This window comes from Amia ocellicauda, chromosome 3, assembly GCF_036373705.1.
Source record: "Amia ocellicauda isolate fAmiCal2 chromosome 3, fAmiCal2.hap1, whole genome shotgun sequence".
NCBI classification, from domain to species: domain Eukaryota; kingdom Metazoa; phylum Chordata; class Actinopteri; order Amiiformes; family Amiidae; genus Amia; species Amia ocellicauda.
Genome location: NC_089852.1, coordinates 27696290 through 27720042, shown reverse-complemented (window position 1 = coordinate 27720042; position 23753 = coordinate 27696290). Strand labels below are relative to the sequence as shown.

The following is a 23753-nucleotide window of genomic DNA, read 5'->3' as shown; positions in this document are numbered from 1 at the left end:
CCTACACTACAGCCCACTGATCTACACCACACTGTACTACAGCACAGCATACTGCACTACACTACAGCACACTGTACTGGACTGCAACACACGACTGCACACTATACCTGACTATAGCACAGCACACTGAACCGCACTGCACTATACTCTATGACTCTTGTAGAGGAGCATCTGTCTGTACTCTCACCTGTTGGTCCAAGAACCTACAGTTTACCTTCTTACATGCTGAACTGAGCCCTGGGGCCACTAAAAATATAATATCCACCCTGAATGAACCCCAAAGAGATGAAGGAGCAGTACTGGTCTTCTATTAGCTGTAAAGCATGACGAGTACATTTTCAGGCTGGCTCAGCTAAGGAAGTGAGGCCACTGTACACAGTCAGAGTATTTATAAAAAAGGGAATGAAACACGCACATAATGCCAGTAAATTCAACCATTATTTAAGTAATATCTGCTAATGGCATCTGATACTTTTTGAAAATAAAGAAACGTTTTCCAGTCTTGCAAAATACTCAGGACATTAAACAACACAATCGTAATTAATAAAGACGCATAATCTTCAAAACGCTCTCCTACCAACAAAACGAAGCAGATCTTTTAGCGTCGCCCCACACAACATGGCGCCCACAAGACTCCCTTAACCCAGAAGCCTTAGCGCTCTGCGTGGCGCCCCGATTGGCCGATGTGTATCCAATCAGCACAGGGGCACGGAGTGACGCGCACAGACCGGTAGTTTTTAAAAGAATTAAAAAATGGCGCTGGAGCAAGCGAGACTGTAAGCATTGTTTCTTTGTATACAAAAAAAAAAAAAAAGACATATTTTCGGATATGTGCAGAGACAGACAGAGAGAGAGCAGACAGGCTTCAAGCTGCACATATACATGAAATGTATTCGTTTCGTTAGGAACTGTGTACTACCATGTTAAACAGCTTTGACTTGTTTGGTTTGTGCCGCTCGCCTCTGGAAGGGTTTCTTGGAAAGTGACGCTGATACGACGCGGTCCGAGGACGCACTATGTAGCTGTTGCTCTCGGGTCGTGTCTCCTGCAATCCTAGACCTCTGGCCCGTGTTTGATTGTATAGCGGGCCTCCATCAGCGTCCCAGCCTGACAGCGCCGGGGCCCGCAGGTACCAAAACAGTGGCCCTAGTTTTACCATCGTGAATATGCGTGGGGAGATGTAAGGCTGCATGTGCGCGACACAGAGCAGCTGCAGCGCTTTCTCCCGGGCTCAGGCTGGCACTTTTTGGGGGGCAATATGTCAATGCGTTTAGCCCAGAGACATCAGTCATTTTAAGCAGAAGAAGGATTCGTGCTCACTGGCGGGGTGCGTTCATAATCGCGCCCCGGGCGGCGCTGCTCTGTGCTGATGCCCGGTGTCTCCGTGTCGCCCAGGCTGCTGCAGCGCTGTGAGGCGGCGCAGAGGGAGCTGCACTGCAGGGCCGAGCGCCAGGAGCAGCCGGAGTCCGAGCTGCCCGCCGCGGTGCTGCTGCCCTACCTGATCGTGAGTACAGCGGCTGGCATGACTGACCCACTGGTGCATGCTACATACAGAGTGACGCAGACACGAGTAACATTGCGCGTTTATGTATTGCCATCACATTCAGTTCAATTCAAAAAGGCTTGCTGTCTGAGGTGAACAGCCTGAGGTCCCTGGTTTGCAGTTCATTCTCTTCCACACTTGATGGCGCCAGAAGACCATTTCTAGGGAGAGTGTACAGTTTCTCATGTCATTGACGCTCCCTTACTGCTCTGTGAAAACCCGAACACAAAACATGTTTGACTACACAAACAAACCAATAGTGTGCATTGAATAATAATAATCCTGGTACACTCTTTATGAATGTACCATTGTGTGGTCAAACCCTGACCCGACAAACTCGGGGTGTCTGTGGTGTGTGTGTGTAGGACAGCCGTCAAAAGCACAAGCTCCTGGGCCGTCAGCTGCTGGTGCTGGACTGTCTGCTGTCGCTGCTGGAGACCCTGGACCCCTCCGCCCTCGAGGACAGCCCCCCCACCCCAGACACAGGTATCACCGTGGTGCCAGACACTGTCCTCAGGATCACTGAGACACACCACCAGGGTGACTTTGACTTTCTTTGAAAGGTAGCCCCAAGACCCTAAAAACAAACTGTCTTTCTCTCTACATGTGCCCATCTCCCTCCTTGCAGGCAGCAGCGTGCGAGCGCAGTGGAAAGCCCTGAAGTCGCAGTATGAGCAGGAGCTGGCAGAGGTGCAGGTGCTGCTCTCCCTGCTGCAGGACCGCATGGTGGCCGTTCTGAATAAGAAGGAGGCCCTGGGCCAGCTGCTGCTCACCCTGGAGCACAAGGTGGGCTCCTCTGTGTGTGCGGCGCTAGCCCCTTAATCTGTACCCTCAATTTAAACGTACAATTGGCAGAAAATGCAGTGCTCCCAGCGTGTGAAGGGCAGTGTGCCGACTCAGGCCCGGTCCCCTACCTGAGAACTGAGTGTCTGTTCAGGCTTTGATGTGCCTGTGTATGTAGTGTAGTACTAGTTTCCCTAACTCCAAGCTCCCACAGTTCTGCGGTGTATGTGTAGTATTTTCCATTATTTCCTGTTTCCTGCAGAAAGAGGAAATGAAGGAAAAGCAGAGGATCAAAGGAGAGATGGCACAGCATGCCCAGGTAGGCGTTCCTGCAGTAGTCGTTTTGAATGTACAGATACTATTGTATGACTGCTGTGCTGAGCTGTACTTCACTACACTGTGCCGTACCTCACTGTGCTGCGTCGTGGCAGGAGAGTCTGAGTGCCCGGCTGCAGGAGCTGCAGGGGGCGGTGGTGCGCGGCCAGGACAGCCTGCGGGTCAGCGAGCAGCGCGTCTCCCAGCTCCAGGAGCAGCTGGACACCGCACATCAGGACCTGGACACCTGGACACAGAGACACAGCAGGTCAGGGGTCAGTGGAGCTTCAGGCTCAAAATGCCACACGGCGATGTTCTGATCCTGTGATTCTGTGATCGCTAATGACCCTTTCATGTGCTCTCCCTCCCTCTCTCTTTTTATTCCTTCCTCCTCTCCACCTCTCATTCTGTACTGACCCCATTTTCCCCACCCCGCTCTCACCTCCCTCACTCCCCCCCATGCTCCAGTCTGCTGCAGGAGCTGATGCAGCTGCAGGGCCTCGCAGGGGTGCGCCTGCTGTCCATGAGTGAGGATGAGCTGAGTGTGGAGCTCAGCCCGGCTGCCCTCAGCCCTGGCCTGCAGCTCCAGCCGCTGCGCCTCTCCCTGCGCTGGGCCTCCCCTGGCCACTTCACTGTGGAGGTACCGTTTGCTCTCTCTCTCTCTCTCTCTCTCTCTCTCTCTCACACTCACACCAACTACCAGTGCATGCAGGCAATTTAATGCTAAGATCTGTGTGTAACTGTGCCTCTCCCCTCCCTCCTCGGCCCTGTCACCCTTCACCTCCCTCCCTCTCCACACTGTGGGGTAGCTGCGCTGTGCGGAGCTGGGGCTGCCGGAGCAGGCAGTGACTGGGGACCTGCGCGCCGCTCTGCTGGACCTGCTCCACCTCTACCTGAGCCAGGGCTGCCTGCTGGCCGAGATACAGCGCCTGCACTCCCAGTGAGTCTACCCCTCCTGCACTTCCCTCTCTTTATTCTTGTTCTGCATGGCTCTCTCTGTCTCCGCTCTCTCTAGATGTTCCCTGTCACTCTTTCCTCTTCCTCTCCTCTCTGCGTCTCTCTCTCTCACCCACCCTGTGCTGCTCCCCTGCAGGTTTGCGATCGACTGGCGCCCCGCCGAGAGGAAGCTGCTGTTCCTGAAGACGGCGTCTGTGGTGTGCAGCCTGGAGGTGGGGGAGGGCTACCCCTCCAAGGCCGGGGTGCAGCTGCTGTCCGTGCAGGGGGTCTCCAGCCAGGCCGTCAACATCGACGCCCTGAGGGTAAGTCTCCGCGGCGGCCGGGAGGCCAGGAAGACGGTGATGAAGAGGCTTGCATCACAGCAGGGTCATGAACAGATGTGCTCAATGTGTGTTTTCTCTGCAGCCCCCCCAGCAGGACCCCTCCCTCAGTGAGTGGCTGGAGTACCTGTCCTCCTGCCCTGACGTGTGAGGCATGCTGGGCGGTGTCGGTGCCCCCCTCCCCCTCCGTCCTGCCTGTGAATAGCATTTCCATTTTGCCTTTTGTTACTTTTTTTTTTTTCTTGATGTTCCATCCAATAAATGTTATTAATTATTTTCCTCTTTATAATCGAGTGGTTATTGTCATCTGGATTACCTTTTATAGAAACTGTCGTAATGCTTTAGTTTTATAAGCTACTCTTACTACTACTACTACTACTTACTACTCAGTCTAATTTCCCCGTGTTTGTTAGTCCGGTGCTTGCTCTGTTGCCAGCTCTGCCAGGATCTGGGGATTTCTCATACCGTTCATTTCTGGGGGATGTGGCTGTAGCAACCAACACCCTCCACAAGGGGGACCCTGGTCACATCTACCGCCTGATGGAGTGCTGCAGCCCAGGGCTTTACAGTGCGCGAGAGGCAGCTGTAAGGAACTGCTTATGTGTGTGTGTATATACGCAGGTATATTTATATATATATATATATGCGTGTGTAGGTTTATTGATCTGTATTCTGAAGCTCCCGTTACTGCAAGATCAATGATGCAGTATCTAATGCTCAGATGCCGCAGTCGAAGATGGCTGAAAGTCATATTTACACACACCTTTACAATACAATCTCCAGTAGCTACGCAGTGGACACGGACACACATTTGAGGATTCCTGGGCCACAGTGTGTAAATAATCCTGACATGTGACATGGATTCTGAGGAGCTCTGACCTCACATTGTGTCTCCTCTGTCCCTCTATTACACAACACTGGGGCTGCCTTGTCATTGGCTGCTTGGGGGGATTGAGTGGCTTCCGCCCTGATTGGTCCAGAGGGTGAGCCAGTCGGGCTGTTTGTGGATAGGAGCTCCACCCATTCTACGCTAAGTTTACAGCAGTTTGATGCATGTGTGTTTAGAGGAGGGGTGGATAAAGCAGCCAGACCACAGGGATCAGGTTTTCAGAGGGAAGCGGGACATTTTATTATCATTTAGTTTTTCATTTACACAAGGCTGGTCTATTTTCATTAGTTTTGCCTTAATGTTTTTGTTTTTGAAGAATGCATGCTCTTGGAACAATCCCTGACCAACCACACTAGAAGATTTTATATATTAACTTTGAATGACAGATGCAGCTCAATCAGCTCATTTCCCCCACCTCAGTGTTACAGTGCGGGAGCCGACGCTGCCCCACGCAGCCTCCCGCCGCACCCAGCAGCGTCTCATTCCATCTTGCGGAAGGTTAGGTATTGTTATTATTGTTAGCAGCCTCTGGGCAGCCCAGCATGAATATTGTCACTGTCCCAAAGTTGCCTCTACTGAAATATGATGTTACATCCCCTAATGTAGATTTATATTTATATATTTGTATACATTTGTATAAATACATGTAAGTGATGCATTTTTACCTTTCCAAAAAAAAATTACATACTTCAGTTTCAAACATTTCCATTATTTATACATTTATAAATATTTACACTTATTTACAATGTAAAGTGGTAGGAAATAGCAATTTCTTGTATTTCATTTTTCATATATATATATATGTATGTGTCTATGTATATTTGTAATGTACATAAAATATAGAACATACAACTTCATTTGTACATCTGTGTTAATACATCCATACATATATACACACATACACACACTGTATATAGCAGCCTGCTTTGAGGAATGGAGCCCAAGTCTGCCTGGGGCCACAGTTATGGACTCGGCCACAGTTCTGTGTCTGTGAGGTTCGTGGGGAGTGTCTCTTCAGCAGGGGTGTGGGCGGGGTGGTCCTGGTTCAGCTCATCGCAAAAGTTCAGGGTCTCGATCGAACCGATCAGACACCACAGCACGCTGCCGTCTCCTCCGCTGTGACCCACACAAACCACGGAGGCCCTCCCCCGCACAGGTCCCAGGGTACCTGCCCCTCTGTCGGTCCACCCTTCATAATGTGACTGTTGGCAAAGAGGACACGAACCCCTTCCTCCTGCTCAGCCCAGTGTTTCCAGTTCTGATCAGCCTGCCTTTAAAATTCACTTAGACCCTCTGAAATCAAGTGGGTCAGGAAGGCAAAGTTCCCCCGCCCGCCCAAAGTCGTGTCATTCTGGATTCCACCGGCCCTGCCCTTTGGTTCGGCCTCGACTTCGCTCTCGCGCCAGAACGCAAACACAGCAGAACACCACTGGACAGGATCACCTCTCTCTCTCTCGGGAGGGAGTGAGCGAGCAGCTGACTGATGGATGGAGTGAGGGAGTGCACAGGTGCATCACAGGTGCGTCCCCCTCAGGCGTCAATGCGGAAGGACAGCAGCTTCTCCGAGTGCATGTTGTTGAGGGTGCGCAGGTCCGGCAGTTTCAGCAGCAGCTTGGTGAAGCGGGACGCGTCACTGGGGGCGCTCTTGGTGACCAGCGACCGCAGCGCGCGGATCAGGGCCTCCTGCAGCAGCTCCACGGAGTTCACGCTCTCAATACCCGAGCGGTCTGCACACAGGGGGACGACAACAACAGCGCTCAGCACCCAGGAATGCAGTCTCACTTGTCATATGTACACGTGTGTCTGTGTCGGCCTGTGACTGCGCGTTCGAGGGGGGGGCGTGTGTGCAGGAGTTTGTGTGCCTCCGTGAGACTGTATATGCGTTAACGAGCATCTCTGTGTCTGTGTGATCTTATACAGTGTGCATCTGTCAGTGTGTGTGCGTCTGTCTCAGTTAATGTGTGCGTGTGCTGGCGTGTGCTGCTCACCGGCAGAGACGAGCACCACGGCCGTGAACAGCCCCAGCTCCTCGGGCGACAGCTCCAGGCCGCACAGCTTCTCGCTGAAGTCGAACATGGCGCCCAGCAGCTCGCCCATGCCCATGCCTCGCAGGGCCTCCAGGCTGTAGGTGGCGCCAGAGATGAAGGTGACCGTCTGCTCCTTCACATTGAACAGCGAGGCGAAGCGCACCATCAGCACCTGCAGGGGTCAACAGCAGCAGCACACTGTGAGTACCACCCAGTTTTGTACGCTGCAGTTTGCGTTTTACTGAGCCCATCTATATTTAGACTGTGTGTGTGTATCTGTTGTCTCACCTCGAACGTGCCGGCCTTGAGCAGCGTGACCTGGTCGTGCTGGGACAGCTCCCGGAAGCCTGGGATGTGCTTGGCGAACTCCACCACCTCCCGCACGGCCGGCGTGAAGCTGAGCGAGAAGTCTTCCCAGATCTCCTGCGCAGACCTGCTGGGGTCGCCGTGGGGGTGCATGTTCATGGGACAGGCCTGGAGGGCAGGTGAGGAGGGGTAGAGGGAGGAGGAGGAGGAGGAGGAGTGTCGGTGAGATCCAGGATCGCATTTCAAAGAAAATGAACGATGTTGATTTCCTGCATTGGCACCTGTGCCTGTGCATGCAATGACTGTTTTTCTCAGCTTTGTTTAATTGTTGTTATGAACACAACCGCCTGTATTGATACCCGGGTCGGTTTTACTGTTAGTGACACCCTGACCTTTCCATTTAGTTTATATGCAGAAATTCTGTGCAAACAAAATGAAGACGTGAAGCTGAAGTCTGATGCAGCTAAAGCTGAGGTGACCTGACAGGAGCAGAGTGTTGCTGCCAGCAGCATCACTGTGTGGACACTCACCAGTAAGACCTCGCGCTGGCTCTTCCAGGGGCAGTTCTGGCCCTGGGGGGCGCCGCTGGGGGGGTGGCTAGGGTCTTGTCCGTGGGCATGGGGGAGGTGTGCGCTGTACAGGTTGCTGTGGCAGAGTCGGTGGCCGTTGACGTTGTTCTGGTGGGGGGAGCCGTGTGCGGCGGGGGGTGGCAGGTGGCAGCCGTTCTTCATCGGGCCGGGGAAGGCGTGGTGGGCGGGCACGTTGTTGTCATGATGATAGATGGTGTTCAGCCCGTCCTGCTGGTAGCCGCCCGAGCAGCGGTTGGCCTCCCAGTTGTCCAGTGCGTCCTGGCCCAGCCGCAGCACCGGCGCCGCCAGCTTGTCGTGGGCATAAACGAAGGTCTCGCGGTGCGCCTGCGCGATGATGTTGATGGTGCGGTCTGTGCCCGGGCTGGGGCAGCGGGGCGGCGAGGTGGGGGGGACGGGGGCAGGGGGGCTGTGAGGGGGCGGGGGCGGGGGCGGCGGGGAGAGGGCTGCAGGGTTGGGCACGGGCGAGGAGGCCGGCTGGGTCAGGGGCTGCAGAGGCGTCTGGACGGGCAGAGCCAGGGTGGGCAGCGGGCTCGTTGTGTTGGTAAGGCTGGCCAGCTGGAAGTCGCTCTGCAGCTGGTTGTTCACCATGTTGTTCATGGCGCTTTGCATCTCCGCCAGCATGCGCTGCTTCTCGCGCTTCGGGATCCGGCCGAAACGCACAGCTGCAGGGACACAGGACACAGTGGTCAGGAAGGCATTGCACTACCCTTCAATGTCAAATACTTAAACTGCACTAGTGACCAATTACACATACTGACAGGCGCACACACACACACACACACACACACACGCACAGGTAGTGGACACTCACCATCACGAGACATGCCCACAGACAGGCACTTCTTGAAGCGGCACTGCTGGCAACGGTTGCGGTTGATCCTCATGATGGAACAGCTCTCGTTCTTCAGGCATTTCTTATACTGGATATTCTGCTGGATGCTGCGTCGGAAAAAGCCCTGCACACCGAAACAAAGAGGGAGGCAGAGGGTTAATCCGGTGCTCCCTGATCACGGTGAAGGCTCGGGGTTCGGGAGGGTGGAGGGCCGGGGGTGGGGAGGGGTGTGGAGGGTCTGGTGACTCACCTTGCAGCCCTCACAGGCGTGGACACCGTAGTGAAACCCCGACGCCACGTCTCCGCACACCTTGCACAGCAGCACCATGCCATTCAGCTCTGCAGGGTAAAGACATGCTGATCAGTTAAGGGACTGTCACTCGTTCTCTGTGCTGTGGCTGTTATGTACTCCAGTGCTGTACTGTGCTGTGCTATAGGGCTAAACTGTAGGGCTCTTTTGTTCTCTGCTGCTGTGCTACTCACTGGTCAGGCTGGCGCAGGCCTTGCTGGGGGAAGAACGGGAGCTGCTGCCCTCGTCGCAGCCCAGCGGAGACCCCCCAGAGCTGCTGGAGCCGCCCTCTTCCCCCGAGCCGGAGCCCGAACTGCCGGGGTACAGCCGCGAGGAGTCCTGGGACAGCGAGCCACTGGGGGAGGGTGGGAAGGACGAGCCGAAGGAGGGCTGCGACAGCGACATCGCCAGCGACTGGAAGCTGCTGTTGGAGCTCTCGCTGTACAGGGACACCGGGCTGGTGCGGCTCGGGGAACCTGCCGCAGGCCCAATATAGGAGATCACCCCTCCTGAGAGAGAAAGAGAGAGAGAGAGAGAGGGAGGTAGGGAGGGAGCAGGAGCGAGAGGAAGTAATCAAAGGGAGAGTTGGAGGAAGGGGAGGAGAAAAAGAGAGAGAGGTTAGTCTGCCCTGCCGGAAAGTTCTGATCAAATACAGAAATCCCTGTGGCCATGAGGGCTGGTCCCTGGGGTGCACTGCTCCCACAGTAACCTAGATGAGCACTGCCAACTAACTAATAGAACTTCCGCAAGTGGGCTTCTGGAACACACACACACGCACGCACGCACACACACACACACACACACACGCACGCACGCACGCACGCACGCACGCACGCACACACACACACACAGCGCATCAGACTACTGCAGCAGTAAAAGCAGAACCAGCTCTGTCCTTCAGAGAGTGCCAGCCAGCCAATCCCCACCCTCCTGCCAAACACTTGGCCAGCAGCGATCAATCACCCCTGCTGCCGGGCAAGAGAAGGCGCCTGTGAGGAGGATACCACTGACATCACGTGTCTTCGTTTCCCCACTGAGGGATGGCAGGGCAGAGGTGTCAGTGGGTGCAGGGGGACTGTGATGCCCAACACTGCACTGCTTTTACTGTTATAAGTGGCAGCTACTGGTTGGGAACTCGTAAGCAGCCAGATGACTGCAGAACATTGTAGTGATTTTACCAATAGCTGCCTCCTGCCCAGCACTGTCTGTGTTACAGCCTGATGCTCACTGCTATTGATTAAGAAACAAGGGCCTTTAAAATGATCTGCTCAGACTCCTGTTTTTAAGATGACAGCACTAATAATTACAATAATAATAGGCTTCCCGGAGAGTTTTTGAAATAATGCAAGTTGAGGTTTCAGTCTCATAAGGACAGGCTGCTCTAGCACAGAGTCTGTGCCTGCTGCTCAATTAAATTAATTAAATAGCATGCAGGTCTATAGGTGTCAGACGGAGGCTGGAGTTTCAGCTTCCTTTCAGTGTGCTCTGTGGATCGGCTTACTTAATTATTTATTTTCATGGTGTCGACTTAAATGAGTTAATAATTCATACAAAGTAGGAAAAAAGAAGGAAACTCGTGAAAGTAAATAAAAATAATAATCCACTCTCTCCGATCTCAAGTCCTGTCTGACTCTCTCCCTCTCTGTTGGAAAGCCGCCTGGGATTCCAACAGCCAAAGCTCTTCTGATTATATAAGGCAGTGCAGGGAACAAAGGGTTAAAGGGTCACTGTGTCAGGTGTAAATGCAACCTCCACATGTGCACCGGCTGGCTCTCTTGTGTCTCAGTATGGAGTCTGCGTCACCTACAAATAATCCGGGAGGCGTAACCAGACAGCACATTGTGAGGGGGGTTGTAATAACGTATGGGGGCAGCTAAAACCTGATCTGTGTTTGTGCGTTCCTGCTCTTAACCGCGGCATATTCCCTCTGTTGTAACGTTATCTCGGTCTGTAGGCCCCGCAGCTTCTGTGCACGAAAATAGCAAAACCAGTTAGCAAAGCAACACGTTTCAACCGAACCGGATTTGGACCCGGACGGGGAGAGCGCAGAGCCGTGAGACTGCGGTGCGGTGCGGTGCGGTGCGGTGCGTGGCTCTCCGCTCGGTCTGCGGGACAGACCCCCGGGCGCGAGAGCGGGACCCCGTGGCCTCGCGGCAGGGCGCGTGCGTGGAGCCACGCCCCCGCTGCACGTGCGGCCCGAACCTCCGGCTGCGCAACGAGACCGCCCCCGCACCGCCACCCCCCAGTCCCGCACGCCCCCGCACCGCCACCCCCCAGTCCCGCACGCCCCCGCACCGCCACCCCCCAGTCCCGCACGCCCACGCACCGCCACCCCCCAGTCCCGCACGCCCCCGCACCGCCACCCCCCAGTCCCGCACGCCCCCGCACCGCCACCCCCCAGTCCCGCACGCCCCCGCACCGCCACCCCCCAGTCCCGCACGCCCACGCACCGCCACCCCCCAGTCCCGCACGCCCCCGCACGCAGCGTGTACACCCCCGGCAGCCTTAACCAAATGGCGGAAACTTCATTATTACAAAAATAAAACATTTAACCACGGACACCCACTGCTTTTAAATCTGGGTCAAATTAAAATGCAAGGACCTGTTAATGATCCAGTATATTCTTAAAGAGCTGGGTTAATTATTCGACTATACAATAGTGCTTGGGGATATTACTATAATATGCGCATGGTTAATCATTCATGTGTCTTTGTTTTCAGTATGCATTACATACGGGCTTTTCCGAACACGTTCCTTGTTTTTCTAGGCTACATTTTAATTGCGGCCCCGCAGGTGACCCGCCCCCGCACTGCAAGCTTCTTTCCCCGCAGCCAATCAGGGGGGAGGGGTGGGGTCGGCCCCGGTGGGTGGGCTACCGGCGCGGTGACGGGAAATTATGTAATGAGCTGCAGCTCTGCCAATGGAGAGCAAGCAGGGCTGTGAATGAAAACAAAACGCACATGGCTAGGCTGCGAGGGCCATGTGAGTGGAGGAGGACACGGGAGCCGCATCAGAGGGACTGTCGACCCCGCACACCTGACTGCTGCATCCTGACCTACTTACACAGCGCGGCTCCAGGGAGCAGCTTTCTTTAACCCCTTCCCAAGTCTCAGATCGACACCGATTATATCCGATTTCTTTTTTAAAGAGAGAATTTGAAAAACAGTAGAGCAGCACATATTCTGAATTAAAAGGAACAGTATCTTTACCAGGATGCCAAATTAAAAATCATGTTATTAGGCTATAGCTGGCAGTTGCCCACTATGCAAGACTATCGACCGAGTAATCAACACATTTACACCGATTAACTGCCCACAATCAAGGAGACGCTTTAGCCTTTCTGAGATCCACGGATTCGTTGTCTGTAGCGCCATCCGTTATCATGCTCAGTTTGCAGACAGCAATGCATGCATTTACAGTTTGCTTTAAATAACCACATATAGACATGCATTTACTAAAATTGTAACACGGCGAACAGAGCAGTTGTACTTACACACCGTGCTAACTATACTGTATTCAGTCTACACAGCCCAGCGTTCAAACTGTGAAAAGTCCCACTGTTCACCACCCTCATCCTCACTGACACCCCTACAAATACCGGCTCTCAGCCTTCATACATGATCAAATCAAGCAGCCACTGACGCCGAGTAGAGCTCTATCATGGGGGGGGACAGTTACTAACTCTTTCATGCAGTCGAATAACATCGTAAACGTCCAGAGTTTCTACAATGTAAAGTACAACAAACTCATTGCACACGGTGTAAAAAGGGCATTTCATATTTACCTGTACTGTTGTTGTTGGTGTCCATGATCGCTGTCATATTGCACGTCAGAAGAGTCATGCAGGTCTCGAAGTAGCACAGACACACCTGGGGTGAAAACTACAACTGTGCAATATGCCTTCACCTCTGCTTTTGCATTTGTGACTGTAATGTCTTTCTGTTTCTCTCTCTCTCTCTCTCGCTCTTTACACTTACTGACTATAACGCTTCCATTTGCTTGCACTTTTTCCCCCTGAACTCCCCAAAACTAGCACAGAAAACACGCCTGTCTGAATGCTCTGACTCCGGCAGTTTGCAAAGCCTGTCAGGAGAGGGTTGTCCTGCTATGCACAGTGTAAGTCCAGACTAGGGCAGCCCTGTGTGTGGGGAGCTGCTGGCACCCTGCGCGTCCGTCTCTCTCTGATCCGCAGTCTGCTCGTCCGGCCCGCTTTTGCTCAGCCAGCCTCATCCGCGGCGAGGAGACCGAGCCCCCGGAGCGCATGCGCGGCCCGGGCCCTCGCAGCGCGCACGAGGCTGAAAACGGGACCACGTGACCCCGGGGAGCGCCTCGTGCCCTAGTGACACACTTTTCCTCCTCCGGTTGCAGAATTTATTTCTTTTTTAATCCGCGCACACGTGGGGGAACTGGGTTGCGGAGTCGGCGATGGGAGTTGTAGTTTTGCGTGCTGTGCATGTTGCCACTTGCCAGCATGCATATTATTATGATTCACAATATTATAAATCAGTCGAATAGTAGTGCTAGTAGTCATACAACTAATCGCGTGTGTAGATGTTAACTAGCGTTTTTTGTTTTTTTCCCCACGATTAAGCCTTTAAAATCATAACACGTCTTTATTTTGTGTCACCAACAGTAATGCACATTGAGCTGCTGGAGTTCTGCAAAAAAGAAAGGCGATTTCAAATAAGATAGCAATTGGATTCATAATTTATCTAATGCAACGTTCATTGCATTGTCGTCATTATATACTACTACTACGACTACTGCTGATAATAATTATTATTAATAATTGGTTTGCTCGGTTTGGTTTTAGAACAAATATATATATATATATAAAGGAATCTGCCAGGAATTATAGCCGATTAATTCTAAACAGGCAGTTTAACGGCCTTTTTTTTTTAGTTTTTTTTTTCTCTTGAACCTTCATCGACCAAAATGAAATGTTCCACTTTCACCCAAAACAAAAGCGTTTTGAATATGTGACTTTATCTTGGGGGGGGGGTTAGAGTAATAGAAACGAGATTGATCTAACTACGTATAGCCTATCCACAGGAATCGGTGACCTTTTAGAAAGTGTAATGCGAAAATGCACAATAAGTCTTTGTTACTGGAGATTAACATAACCGAAAAGTGCACAATAGCGTAGAGAATATGTTACTGCAATGACAGGCCCGCTTTTCTTGATGTATTTGTCGGTGCAAAAGTACACCACGGCCTGATCTACCCTTTAAGGAAACTGACACCTAACCTATTTAAGCAGTACGAGGTGGGACATTTGAGAGAGGGCTCTGTCTGGGCAGTGTGGGCTCTCAAGCGGGTCACCAGCCGTACACGTGGCTCACAAACAGGTCGGTTGCAGTGCACCCATATATTCACATGTGTTTGTTTTTTAGGAGTTTCCTGCTTTCAAACTGAATTAAATCAGACGAAAGTCACTCGCTACTGTGTGTGTATTGAATCCCCTTTCACAGTCCTGTTATTATGTAATGTTAACCATGCGCATTTATTGCCAAAATACGGAGAAGCTGTGTAAGTTGTGACTTGATATGTAATGAGATAAAACCCCCTCGGAACACTGTGATATAAGTACACGTTGACCTAAAGACACAATCACTTACCCACACGATGACCTAACTAAACGATGACCTTATACCCACTAATTGTCTCCGGAGACTAAAAAAAGTGTTATACCATCTATTTTAAAATGTTTTTGCCTGACAATCCGCGTTTTATACATGGATCAGATGGGTTTCAGACCGCTATAAATGTTCATTACTCATGTGTAACTTTACCGACTGCGTTTAACCTAAAATAAGATATTTCTCGTTTGGTTTCTTTCCATTTGGGATCTAAGCTGAAACAATCAGGAACTAAGTGCTCCATTTAACTGTAGCCAGTCTCATCGCCCTTAACTATTTTTACACGAGCAGTCCCGGTGGACCTAGAACACAGGCTTCATTTTTTATACATAGGCCTATATAGCTATCAAAACTACTGTATAGAGACAGGAGTCTTGCCTGACCGATGCTGTATTCTGCTAGCTAGAGCAAGAAGTGGAACAGAAAAGTGTGTGAATGTGTGTGTGTGCAAAGGGTGAGAGCGGGGTTCGGTTAGTAAGTCAGCCTGTTCTCTGACCCATTTCAGTCAGATCAGTCAGTATCCGCCCCCACCCTCCTCTTCTTACTCTCAATCTCACGTTCATGCCATTTACACTCCTCTCTCAAGTCATGCACGGTGCAGAGAGAGTGTGAACTACTGCAGTGAGAGACGCACAGACACGCCGCCTTCCATAGCAGCCTGGACTGCCATGCTGTCAAGTTGGCACCATGTTACTGATAGAGAGCATCAACACAGTCTCCTTGGCCAATGAGCGAGATAGCATGTGGCCTTGATAGGCAACAGAGCGCAGCCATCGCCCACTGCAAACAACGGCGTTTTTAATCATAAGTGTTATTTTATTTCTTGCATTGATCGAATCGGACACAGTAACAACCAATCGCTCGCACCTGGCAGAGTGGACGTTGCGTGTCTTGCACACATGGGGCTCCTCCACCTGTTTGCGGAAAACAAATAAACGTGATTGCTTTATTTGAATTGCTGTTTACTTCCTCTCCATTTTATAGTCACCTCTGATAATCTCCTCTGTTCTTTTCCGGTGTTTGTGTGTATGTGTGCGCCTGGAGGGTGGAGGGTAGGCAATGGTGACGTTTTCGCTTCAGAGGATACAGCATGAAGTGTGCGTATTATTATTATGATTGCTCTTATAATTGTTGATGTTGATAGAATAGAATACATACGTGTGTATGATTCGGCCATCTCAAAGCGCTCTTACAACTCACTAGAGTTTGCTTTGTAAATACAATTCCAGAACATCGCCCTTATTTATTTATATTTAATGGGTGTTTATGTATACTGTTTAGATCACTTTGTATGGGGAAAAACAACGTCGATTTTAGGGTAGCTGGCAACGTTTTGTTTGTTTAAATTTGGAGGAGGGTGGCGGGAGCTGGAATTGCAGGTGTTTTTATTTTCTTTGTCTTGGTGTTGGAGAGCTCTGGCACGTTTCAGCCCCACGTTACCTGGCTCTGCAGCACTAGACAGTAGTGCTGTGTTTTTGTGGGGCTGGTGAGACGCGTCGCACCGGCTTGTGCAGGCGGGACAGCGCAGCACCGCAGCCAATCACAGCCCTCCCCGCACATTGCGCCCCGCACGACAACACCGCTGCAAACCGCACCTCCGCGGCGCCGTGCGTTTTCTATAGCTCATTAAATGATTATGATACACGCCTTTTCTTTTGAGTACGTTGAGCTAAATTTAACCGAAACAGAAAAACATCAATATTTACTTAGGGGAGTGGTTAGTTTATGGATATATACTTTGACTTATTGGAGGTTTTGTTAATTGGCGTTCGCTGATCCCACCTCCTTTGCACTCCTGTCCCTCGTCTTAGATCTCTAGTTCTGTATCTCTTAAGATTAGATTGTGCAAAGCTTAATACATCAGCCTCCCAAACCTAAATCAATTCCTGAAAGTACTAAAGCAGACTTCAGATACACTGCTCTGAGTTATTTATACAAGACCAAGGTCTAATGAGAACACTTTGTTTCAAATAAATGTAGGTTAAATCATTATTTTTCATAATAATAATATCACATAATGATATTTTAATTATAACAACAATAATAACATGTTGGAATCTGGACATGTGTCATTAAAATCGGGTTACACATTTATAACAAGTTGTACTGTAAGTGAGTTGAACAAAATAATGAATAATGGTGTATAACTTTTTTGTGCGTGCAACATGTGAAAGATTAACTTTAAATAAGTAAATAAATTTTGACTCTCGTGAGTATTTTCCATGTCGACCTTAACTGTGGCTGTGAGCGCGAGCCGGAGCCCGTGGCTGTCCTCGTGAGCGGATCCCCATCCGTCACTGTCCGCGTGCAGCCTGAGCAGCCTCGATCCGGCATTGACTTATGAACAACATAATAATAATAATAATAATAATAATAATAATAATAATAATAATGTTTTATGCTAAAATAGAAAAATAATGTAACACTGCAAAGAAAGATGACGTCCACTAAACTATCTAATGTTATCCAATTTCTTAGCAGACACCCTTACCCAGGGTGACTTACAACTGTTACAAGATATTACATTATTTTTTACATTTACCCACTTATACAGCTGGGCATTTACTGGAGCAATCTAGGTAAAGTACCTTGCTCGAGTCAAGGATACCAGCAGTGCCCCCCACCTGGGGACTGAACCCACAACCCTCTACTCCAGAGTCCACAGCCTATGTACTACTAATAATAAGAATAACAACTAGACACTAGAAAGTACTGATTCATAAATAGTTGCTAGTAATGATAAGATAAAAGCATATTCAAAGTTTTGACACTCTATGGAATAAGATTCTCCACCAGCCGCCAGACCGAGTCGATAAACGGATAAGAGCGCCCTGCTCAGTCTGACCTAGTTTCGCCTGTAATTGCAAGACACTCGCCTGTGCAGACCCGGGGGGCGGCTCGTCTCTGGACTGGATGCGCCCTGTGAGCCAGCGCTGCGGTCCACACGGGTGTGTGTGTGTGTGTGTGTGTGTGTGTGTGTGTGTGTGTGTGTGTGTGTGTGTGTGTGTGTGTGTGTGTGTGTGTGTGTGTGTGTGTGTGTGTGTGTGTGTGTGTGTCCAGACCAGACGGCTGCACCACAGCCTGTTCATGCAGGTCTGAATAGCGATTCGGTGCAACACACTGCAGCGTATCGGCGAAGGTACGTGACTGTCAGTGTAATGTGAACACTTTTCTTGTATTATGTAATAAAGTGAACGACCCTTTTCCCGGAATTGTACTTTGTGTTGTTGTGCTCTGCTGTGCTGTGCATGTGTTTCTTTCTACAAAATCTCAGTTTGCAGTTCCTGCCCTGCTGGTGAACTGGTAAACATGTTTATTCTTAGATCTCCCAAACGAAGTACAGCACTGGGATCAGCAGATTCCGTCTGGGAAATGAGAGAGAGAGGGAGAGAGAGGGAGAGAGGGACCTTTGTGCTGCTTTTGAACGTGTTAGTAAACTCCCGCAGCTGCGAATGTAGGTCACGCCGCGAGGCCCTAACCCACTGTCCGCGTGACTCGGGAGAGGGGCGGGGGCGCACGCGCGGCGCACATTATGGGTCAGGAATCCAAAACTTGAGAAATATATATATATTTTTTAAAAAACGGCCTTAGCGGAGCCCTGCCCCTGCCCGCGGCGGAGAGAGGAACGTAATAGAACGTGGAACGCTTCTTCGAACCGGGCACGTTCTACTTCAGAATGCACAATTCGGTGCGTGTGTCCGTACGTGACCCATCGTCTGCCGTGCATCTGTGTACCGAAACACACGGGCTCCAGTCGCGGTCGTTTCCCCGCCGAGCAGAACCGGCTGCATCCCTGCACGTGCACACACCGTGATTAACGGCCGAGGCGGCCGTTAATCACGGTGTGTGCACGTGCAGGGCTGCGACACCCCCGTGGGCACGGCGCTTAAAAACAGCTCCGCTTTCTATTGTCCGTGGCTGCTTTCAGCTTGCATCAGTGCAACAGAGACTAAACCGCACTCCAGAGCCAGCTCATTCAGCACTCTGGGGTGGTCCCAGTTACCCACCCACCCTTGCAGAAAGCGATCTTATCATCGGGCACAACGTTAACGGACACAGACGCTTTGACGTGTGCATGGATTGGGGGCTTTCGGGTTGAAGTTGTTACGATGCTTATTATCAGACTAATAAAGGTTGTACCATGCTATGCAAATAATGCAACCGTTCCTGCGAAACAGTGCATCTGATAAGGTGCTCTTATTACCGTGTAACATTGAAGTGGCAAGGAAGCAAACACAACACACGTGCACAGCGGGTCTCCTGTAATAAAATAACGTGATGCATTGTTCAGTGGCAGGTTTACTCGGCAGCCGCAGCCGCGCCGTCGTCGTTGGGTGGATGTCGCAGACCCCCCTGTGCGCCATGTGAGCGCCGCGCCGCACTGTCGGGCTGGGAGCGTGAGAGAGGGCTGACGTCAGGGAGAAACATTGCGGCGGATGGCAGCGGTCACATGGCTGCTCCATGTGAGCTGGAGGCAGTGCAGGGCTGGGAGAGACTCAAATAGTGAGCGCCGTGTGGGCTCGGCTCTGTTTTCGTGGAAAAAAAGCAAGTCAGCGGGCAGCGCCAGTCAGATCGCGTTGTAAACACTGCGAGGAGATGCTGCAGCGACATGTGAGGGGCTCTGGCCAGGGATATGCCACAGCAAATCTCTCTTTCCCCCTCTCTCTCTCTCATTCTTTGACTTATTTCCCTTCTTTCTGTTTTTACTTCCCCCAAGTCATGTTGTGAGAAATCATTACCTGTATTAGCATAGGTAATGCGCATCAGAATTATTATATTATTATCATAATGATGATGATGCCCAAACCTTGCCAACACTAAAATATGAAGCTGCACCCAATCTGGAAACAGACGTGTCTGAGTCATCTGAACCCAAAACTCTTAGCTAATGTGAAATGTATCAAAACCTAAGTACAAAAACATAAGTAGTGTTAAGACTCTTTCTAACCTTCACATTCCTGTGTGCTAATTTTTCATTACCAAGCCATTGCCCACTTTCTTATTTCCTAATTTTGGATTTTATTCTTTTTTATTTTTTGTGCTTTTTATTTTTTTATTTAATATGTCCTATTCAATCCAGATGTCTTTGGTGTTGGATACATGCATTACAGTTACTTAGATCTTCGTAAGAGAGATGACAAGAGAGGAGAGGATGAAGTGATTTTCTATTTTCTTTAAAAAACGGTATATAAAGAAGGTAGAACATCTGAATATGTCTCCAGTCTCTTCCTAATGGGATTGTTAAACTGGGCTTGATCTCTGATCCCCGGAGATTCCGTGACCATCCCACACATTTGGTGTTCCACATCAAGCACAGATGTCGAGCTCAAAACAGTAATTTCCTCCCTCTGTGAAGGCAGAGTAAATATTGACTACGTTTTTAAGTTCTTTGGCATACTTGCTTGATTTTACAAGCACCAAACCACAATGGTTCACATGACTTCTTGAGTGTAATCTTTATTACTTAATGAGAGCTATTTAGTTTCTGATAAGTGATATCCTGTGGCCTTTGATACAGTGTAGTTAATAATATTATGAATAATAATACGTACACAAACTGATACTGTCCAGAATAGAAGGCTCATTGATGCATGTGGGGAGTGAAGGCTGGCCCGTGTGGTCCGATCCAACAGACGAGCTACTGTAGCTCAAATTGCTGGAAAAGTGAATGCTGGTTCTGATAGAAAGGTGTCAGAACACACAGTGCATCGCAGTTTGTTGCGTATGGGGCTGCGTAGCCGCAGACCAGTCAGGGTGCCCATGCTGACCCCTGTCCACTGCCGAAAGCGCCTACAATGGGCACGTGAGCATCAGAACTGGACCACAGAGCAATGGAAGAAGGTGGCCTGGTCTGATGAAACACGAGTTCAAGGTGTTGACTTGGCCTCAAAATTCCCCAGATCTCAATCCAATCGAGCATCTGTGGGATGTGCTGGACAAACAAGTCCGATCCATGGAGGCCCCACCTCGCAACTTACAGGACTTAAAGGATCTGCTGCTAACGTCTTGGTGCCAGATACCACAGCACACCTTCAGAGGTCTAGTGGAGTCCATGCCTCGACGGGTCAGGGCTGTTTTGGGACCTACACTATATTATGCAGGTGGTCATAATGTTATGGTTGATTGGTGTATAGTCTTTTCGATTTTTCTAGAACCACTCCTCACAACGTGATTTTAATGCACTTTGGTGGGCACGTGATTCACCTTGCACGAATAAATTAAGATTGAATCCCATCAATATATCAATCTATTATCTCACTACCTGGGCGTTGTTTGCATCCACACCTGGGCCCGGAGGGTCAGGCGCTGGCGTCCGGCTAGCTCATTGCGCCCTCTCGTGGTTAAGAAAAAGCTTTTATTTGATGCGTCTGCAATTCTTTCTTCTTCTGTCCATTGTAATACAGAGCCTTACCTCTTATATAAACGTATTCATCTCAATTAAGGCCACGTCTGATTATATCTGATATTGCATCTGGTCCTGGCTTTGGCTGCTGCTGTGCCATTGGGTGAATCAGAAACAGCAGCAATGCGTGAGACGGTGCAGCTGAAACAGACCAGCCTGAAGCCTATAACCCGGTGTCTATTACCGTTGCCTGCATGTGCTTGTTTGACTATACTGCCTTGCTGGTGCACAACAGCGCTACACAACTGTACGTCTGGAGCGACAGTGTACTAGTCCTGTCCAATACACACACAGCAGTTGTGCACCGCTCTCCACACCTCCGCGGCACATTACGTAAAAACAGCTCCCCAGGGGCCACAGCTCGGCGGGGCCCCGAACACCGGCCGCGTCCAGGTCAGGGTTAAAGTGCACGACAGACTGCATTTATAAATAGAAGATACGTTTTAAAATAAAATGCATGCTGAAGACGCCAACAGATATAGCACAGGGGTGTGTCGGTGTCCGTGTCAGACGTTGCGTGTCTATAAATACACGACCGGTATCTCAGTCCTAGCGAGATATTGTATCTTGGTGGCATAAAGCATCAAATTGACAGATGGATTACAGACGGTCAGATCTGTTTGTCTCAGTTCCCCTCCTTTTTTAAAAACCACAGGCTTGATATTCCGTTTAAACAAGGTTGTTACATAACACAAATCTGACGGAACAGGGGTGTGTACAGTACAAGGCAGTTACGAAATCTGCAACCACACAGCACAAAAACGATTTTATGTATATGTGTATGTATGTAACTATTGTTTGACTCAAATTCAAGTCAAGAGTTGCAATATAAATGTACAAAAAACTACAAACAAATACATTGTTCTCGGGCTTCACAAAAATGTAGCACACAATGTACTGATAATTGAATACAGTGAACAGCGACACCAGAAAACGAGGTCAAATACAGCAATGCAAGGCGAGTGTGCAGTAGAACTAACTATATAACAAAATGGGTTTGTGCGATGATCATTGTGAAGCAGCTCCCCCTGTTCGCCCGAGCTACGCCACTGCACTGCACTGCACACAACTGAGCAACGGGTTATTTTGCATTGATAAAAAAAGGCTTTTTGAACGCGGAGACAGATGCATCGGTTTTATGACATAGTTAGTGGTTGCAAGTTTATGCTGTTGCCCTAGAGAAGCCCATCAACTGATATAATGCACTGCACTGTGATACAATGTTCTGTAATTTACTGTATTAAAAAATACACTCTTCTGTTGTATTAAAAAAAGATCAGGCAACCTACTTTGTATGATGTGGAATCACTGGTTTCATCTGTCTACCACAACAGCTTTGAGAGGAGTTAGCTATTGAATAATAATAATAATAATAATAATAATAATAATAATAATAATAATAATAATAATAATAATAATAATGAATAATTCTGCAAGAGAACAGTACTTTGTCTTTGGCCACATACAGACTAAACTAAGGATAAGGATATGCCACACAGGCAGCGAGTCAGGGTATCAGTCAGACAAGCCAGTCAGTGGGTTTATTTATCAGTCAGTTTGTCACAGTAGTGTAGATATCAGTAGCTTGTGGTAGGGGACAGGGGCCTGCAGTAGGGGACAAAAGGGTCCCATACTAATTTTAGGCCATATAGTTTACCTGCTTATTATTTTTCCACTTGGTGGTTCTGTGTGTGCGTGTGTGTGTGGGTTTCTGCCTTACAAACAGACACTATCAGAGGTCCACCTCTCCAGAACATGGTGAGCATAACGGGTGAGAAGGGCTGAGTCTGTATTTGCTTTCCAGTTTTGGGTGTTCTGTAATCACTTGCAAAGGCCAGTGCTGAGGCAGGGAATGGATAGGAGAATATGCATTACTTTATAGGGAAAGGAGGGAGGTATGATATGTATTACTGTACTTAATTGCATTACAAGGGCAGTGATGTTCAGACTGTACAATGCACTAGTTAAAGCTCATCTGGATACTGTGGACAGTTCTGGGCTCCACACTTCAAGAAAGATATCGCTGCTCTAGAGGCAGTTCAGAGGAGAGCAACCAGACTTATTCCAGGTCTGAAGGGAAAGTCCTACTGAGAGACTGAGGACCTGAACCTTTTCACCCTGGAACAGAGGAGACTACGTGGGGACTTGATCCAAGTCTTCAAAATCATGAAAGGCATCGACCACATCAAACCAGAGGAGCTTTTCCAGATCAGCAGGGACACACGCACCCGGGACACAAATGGAAATTGGGCTTCAAGGCATTCAAAACGGAAAACAGGAGACACTTCTTCACACAGAGAGGCGTCACAATCTGAACAAACTCCCCAGCGATGTGGCTGAAGCTGAAAGTTTGGGAACATTTAAAAATAGACTGGATAGGATCCTTGGATCACTTAGATATTAATGGACACCAAACGAGCATGATGGGGCGAATGGCCTCCTCTTGTTTGTAAACTTTCTTATGTTCTTATGTTATTGTAATGCAAAATAAAGGCATTTGTCATCATTCATTTTATTTTGTTGCAGTATAATGTCAATATAAACTGTGCTGCTTACTATGAAAGCTAAGTAGGCCTAGAGGTAGAAAAAATGATCTAGGCAACACTATGTTAATGTGTAATGTGTTTATACCAGTACACCACACCCAATTGACCATGTTTTTACCAGAGTATATACATTATTGTGCTTTAGCCAACATGCTACATTAATCACCTGGGTTTCAGTGCATCACACTACACTTTGTCATGTTTTACCACAGACATATGTATTGCTTTAATAAACAAAAACAATAAAGGCCTATATAATAAGGTTATTTTAAGTTTAATTAAGTTAATATATAAAAATGCAGATTTAAAAGAGG

The 23753-nt window shown here is 49.4% G+C and overlaps 2 protein-coding genes across 4 annotated transcripts; one reads left to right on the top strand and one right to left on the bottom strand.

The window, feature by feature from the left end:
* Positions 1-719: 719 nt before the first annotated feature.
* On the top strand, positions 720-4194 carry LOC136744821 (ZW10 interactor). 3 transcript variants are annotated; one of them, XM_066698789.1, is made up of 10 exons: positions 720-776; positions 1396-1504; positions 1909-2029; positions 2172-2329; positions 2589-2645; positions 2758-2909; positions 3110-3281; positions 3451-3581; positions 3735-3900; positions 4004-4194. In XM_066698789.1, exons 1-10 carry the CDS (start codon positions 754-756, stop codon positions 4067-4069), a joined length of 1155 nt encoding a protein of 384 aa, XP_066554886.1. In that variant the 5' UTR covers positions 720-753; the 3' UTR covers positions 4070-4194. The 3 variants fall into 3 exon arrangements, with proteins under 3 accessions (XP_066554886.1, XP_066554885.1, XP_066554887.1); XM_066698788.1 differs by having other exon boundaries at positions 732-1504; XM_066698790.1 differs by lacking the exon at positions 3451-3581 and having other exon boundaries at positions 732-1504.
* Positions 4195-5017: 823 nt separating this feature from the next.
* On the bottom strand, positions 5018-13241 carry nr1d1 (nuclear receptor subfamily 1, group d, member 1). The gene is made up of 8 exons (XM_066698786.1): positions 12636-13241; positions 9046-9360; positions 8813-8901; positions 8542-8686; positions 7671-8392; positions 7123-7308; positions 6796-7006; positions 5018-6534 (listed from the first exon to the last, which is right to left on the bottom strand). Exons 1-8 carry the CDS (start codon positions 12691-12693, stop codon positions 6338-6340), a joined length of 1923 nt encoding a protein of 640 aa, XP_066554883.1. The 5' UTR covers positions 12694-13241; the 3' UTR covers positions 5018-6337.
* Positions 13242-23753: the final 10512 nt, after the last annotated feature.

What these genes read in the sequence shown, in the direction of transcription:
- LOC136744821 (XM_066698788.1), top strand. Translation starts at nt 1,370, where the DNA reads ATGCCCGGTGTCTCCGTGTCGCCCAGGCTGCTGCAGCGCTGTGAGGCG. An exon ending in CCCCCCCACCCCAGACACAG is followed by an intron (nt 2,030 to 2,171) that starts GTATCACCGTGG and finishes CCCTCCTTGCAG; the next exon opens with GCAGCAGCGTGCGAGCGCAG. An exon ending in TGGACACAGAGACACAGCAG is followed by an intron (nt 2,910 to 3,109) that starts GTCAGGGGTCAG and finishes CCCATGCTCCAG; the next exon opens with TCTGCTGCAGGAGCTGATGC.
- nr1d1 (XM_066698786.1), bottom strand. Translation starts at nt 12,693, where the DNA reads ATGACTCTTCTGACGTGCAATATGACAGCGATCATGGACACCAACAAC. An exon ending in TCAAGGCCGGCACGTTCGAG is followed by an intron (nt 7,007 to 7,122) that starts GTGAGACAACAG and finishes TGACCCCTGCAG; the next exon opens with GTGCTGATGGTGCGCTTCGC. An exon ending in CGTGGTGCTCGTCTCTGCCG is followed by an intron (nt 6,535 to 6,795) that starts GTGAGCAGCACA and finishes CCCTGTGTGCAG; the next exon opens with ACCGCTCGGGTATTGAGAGC.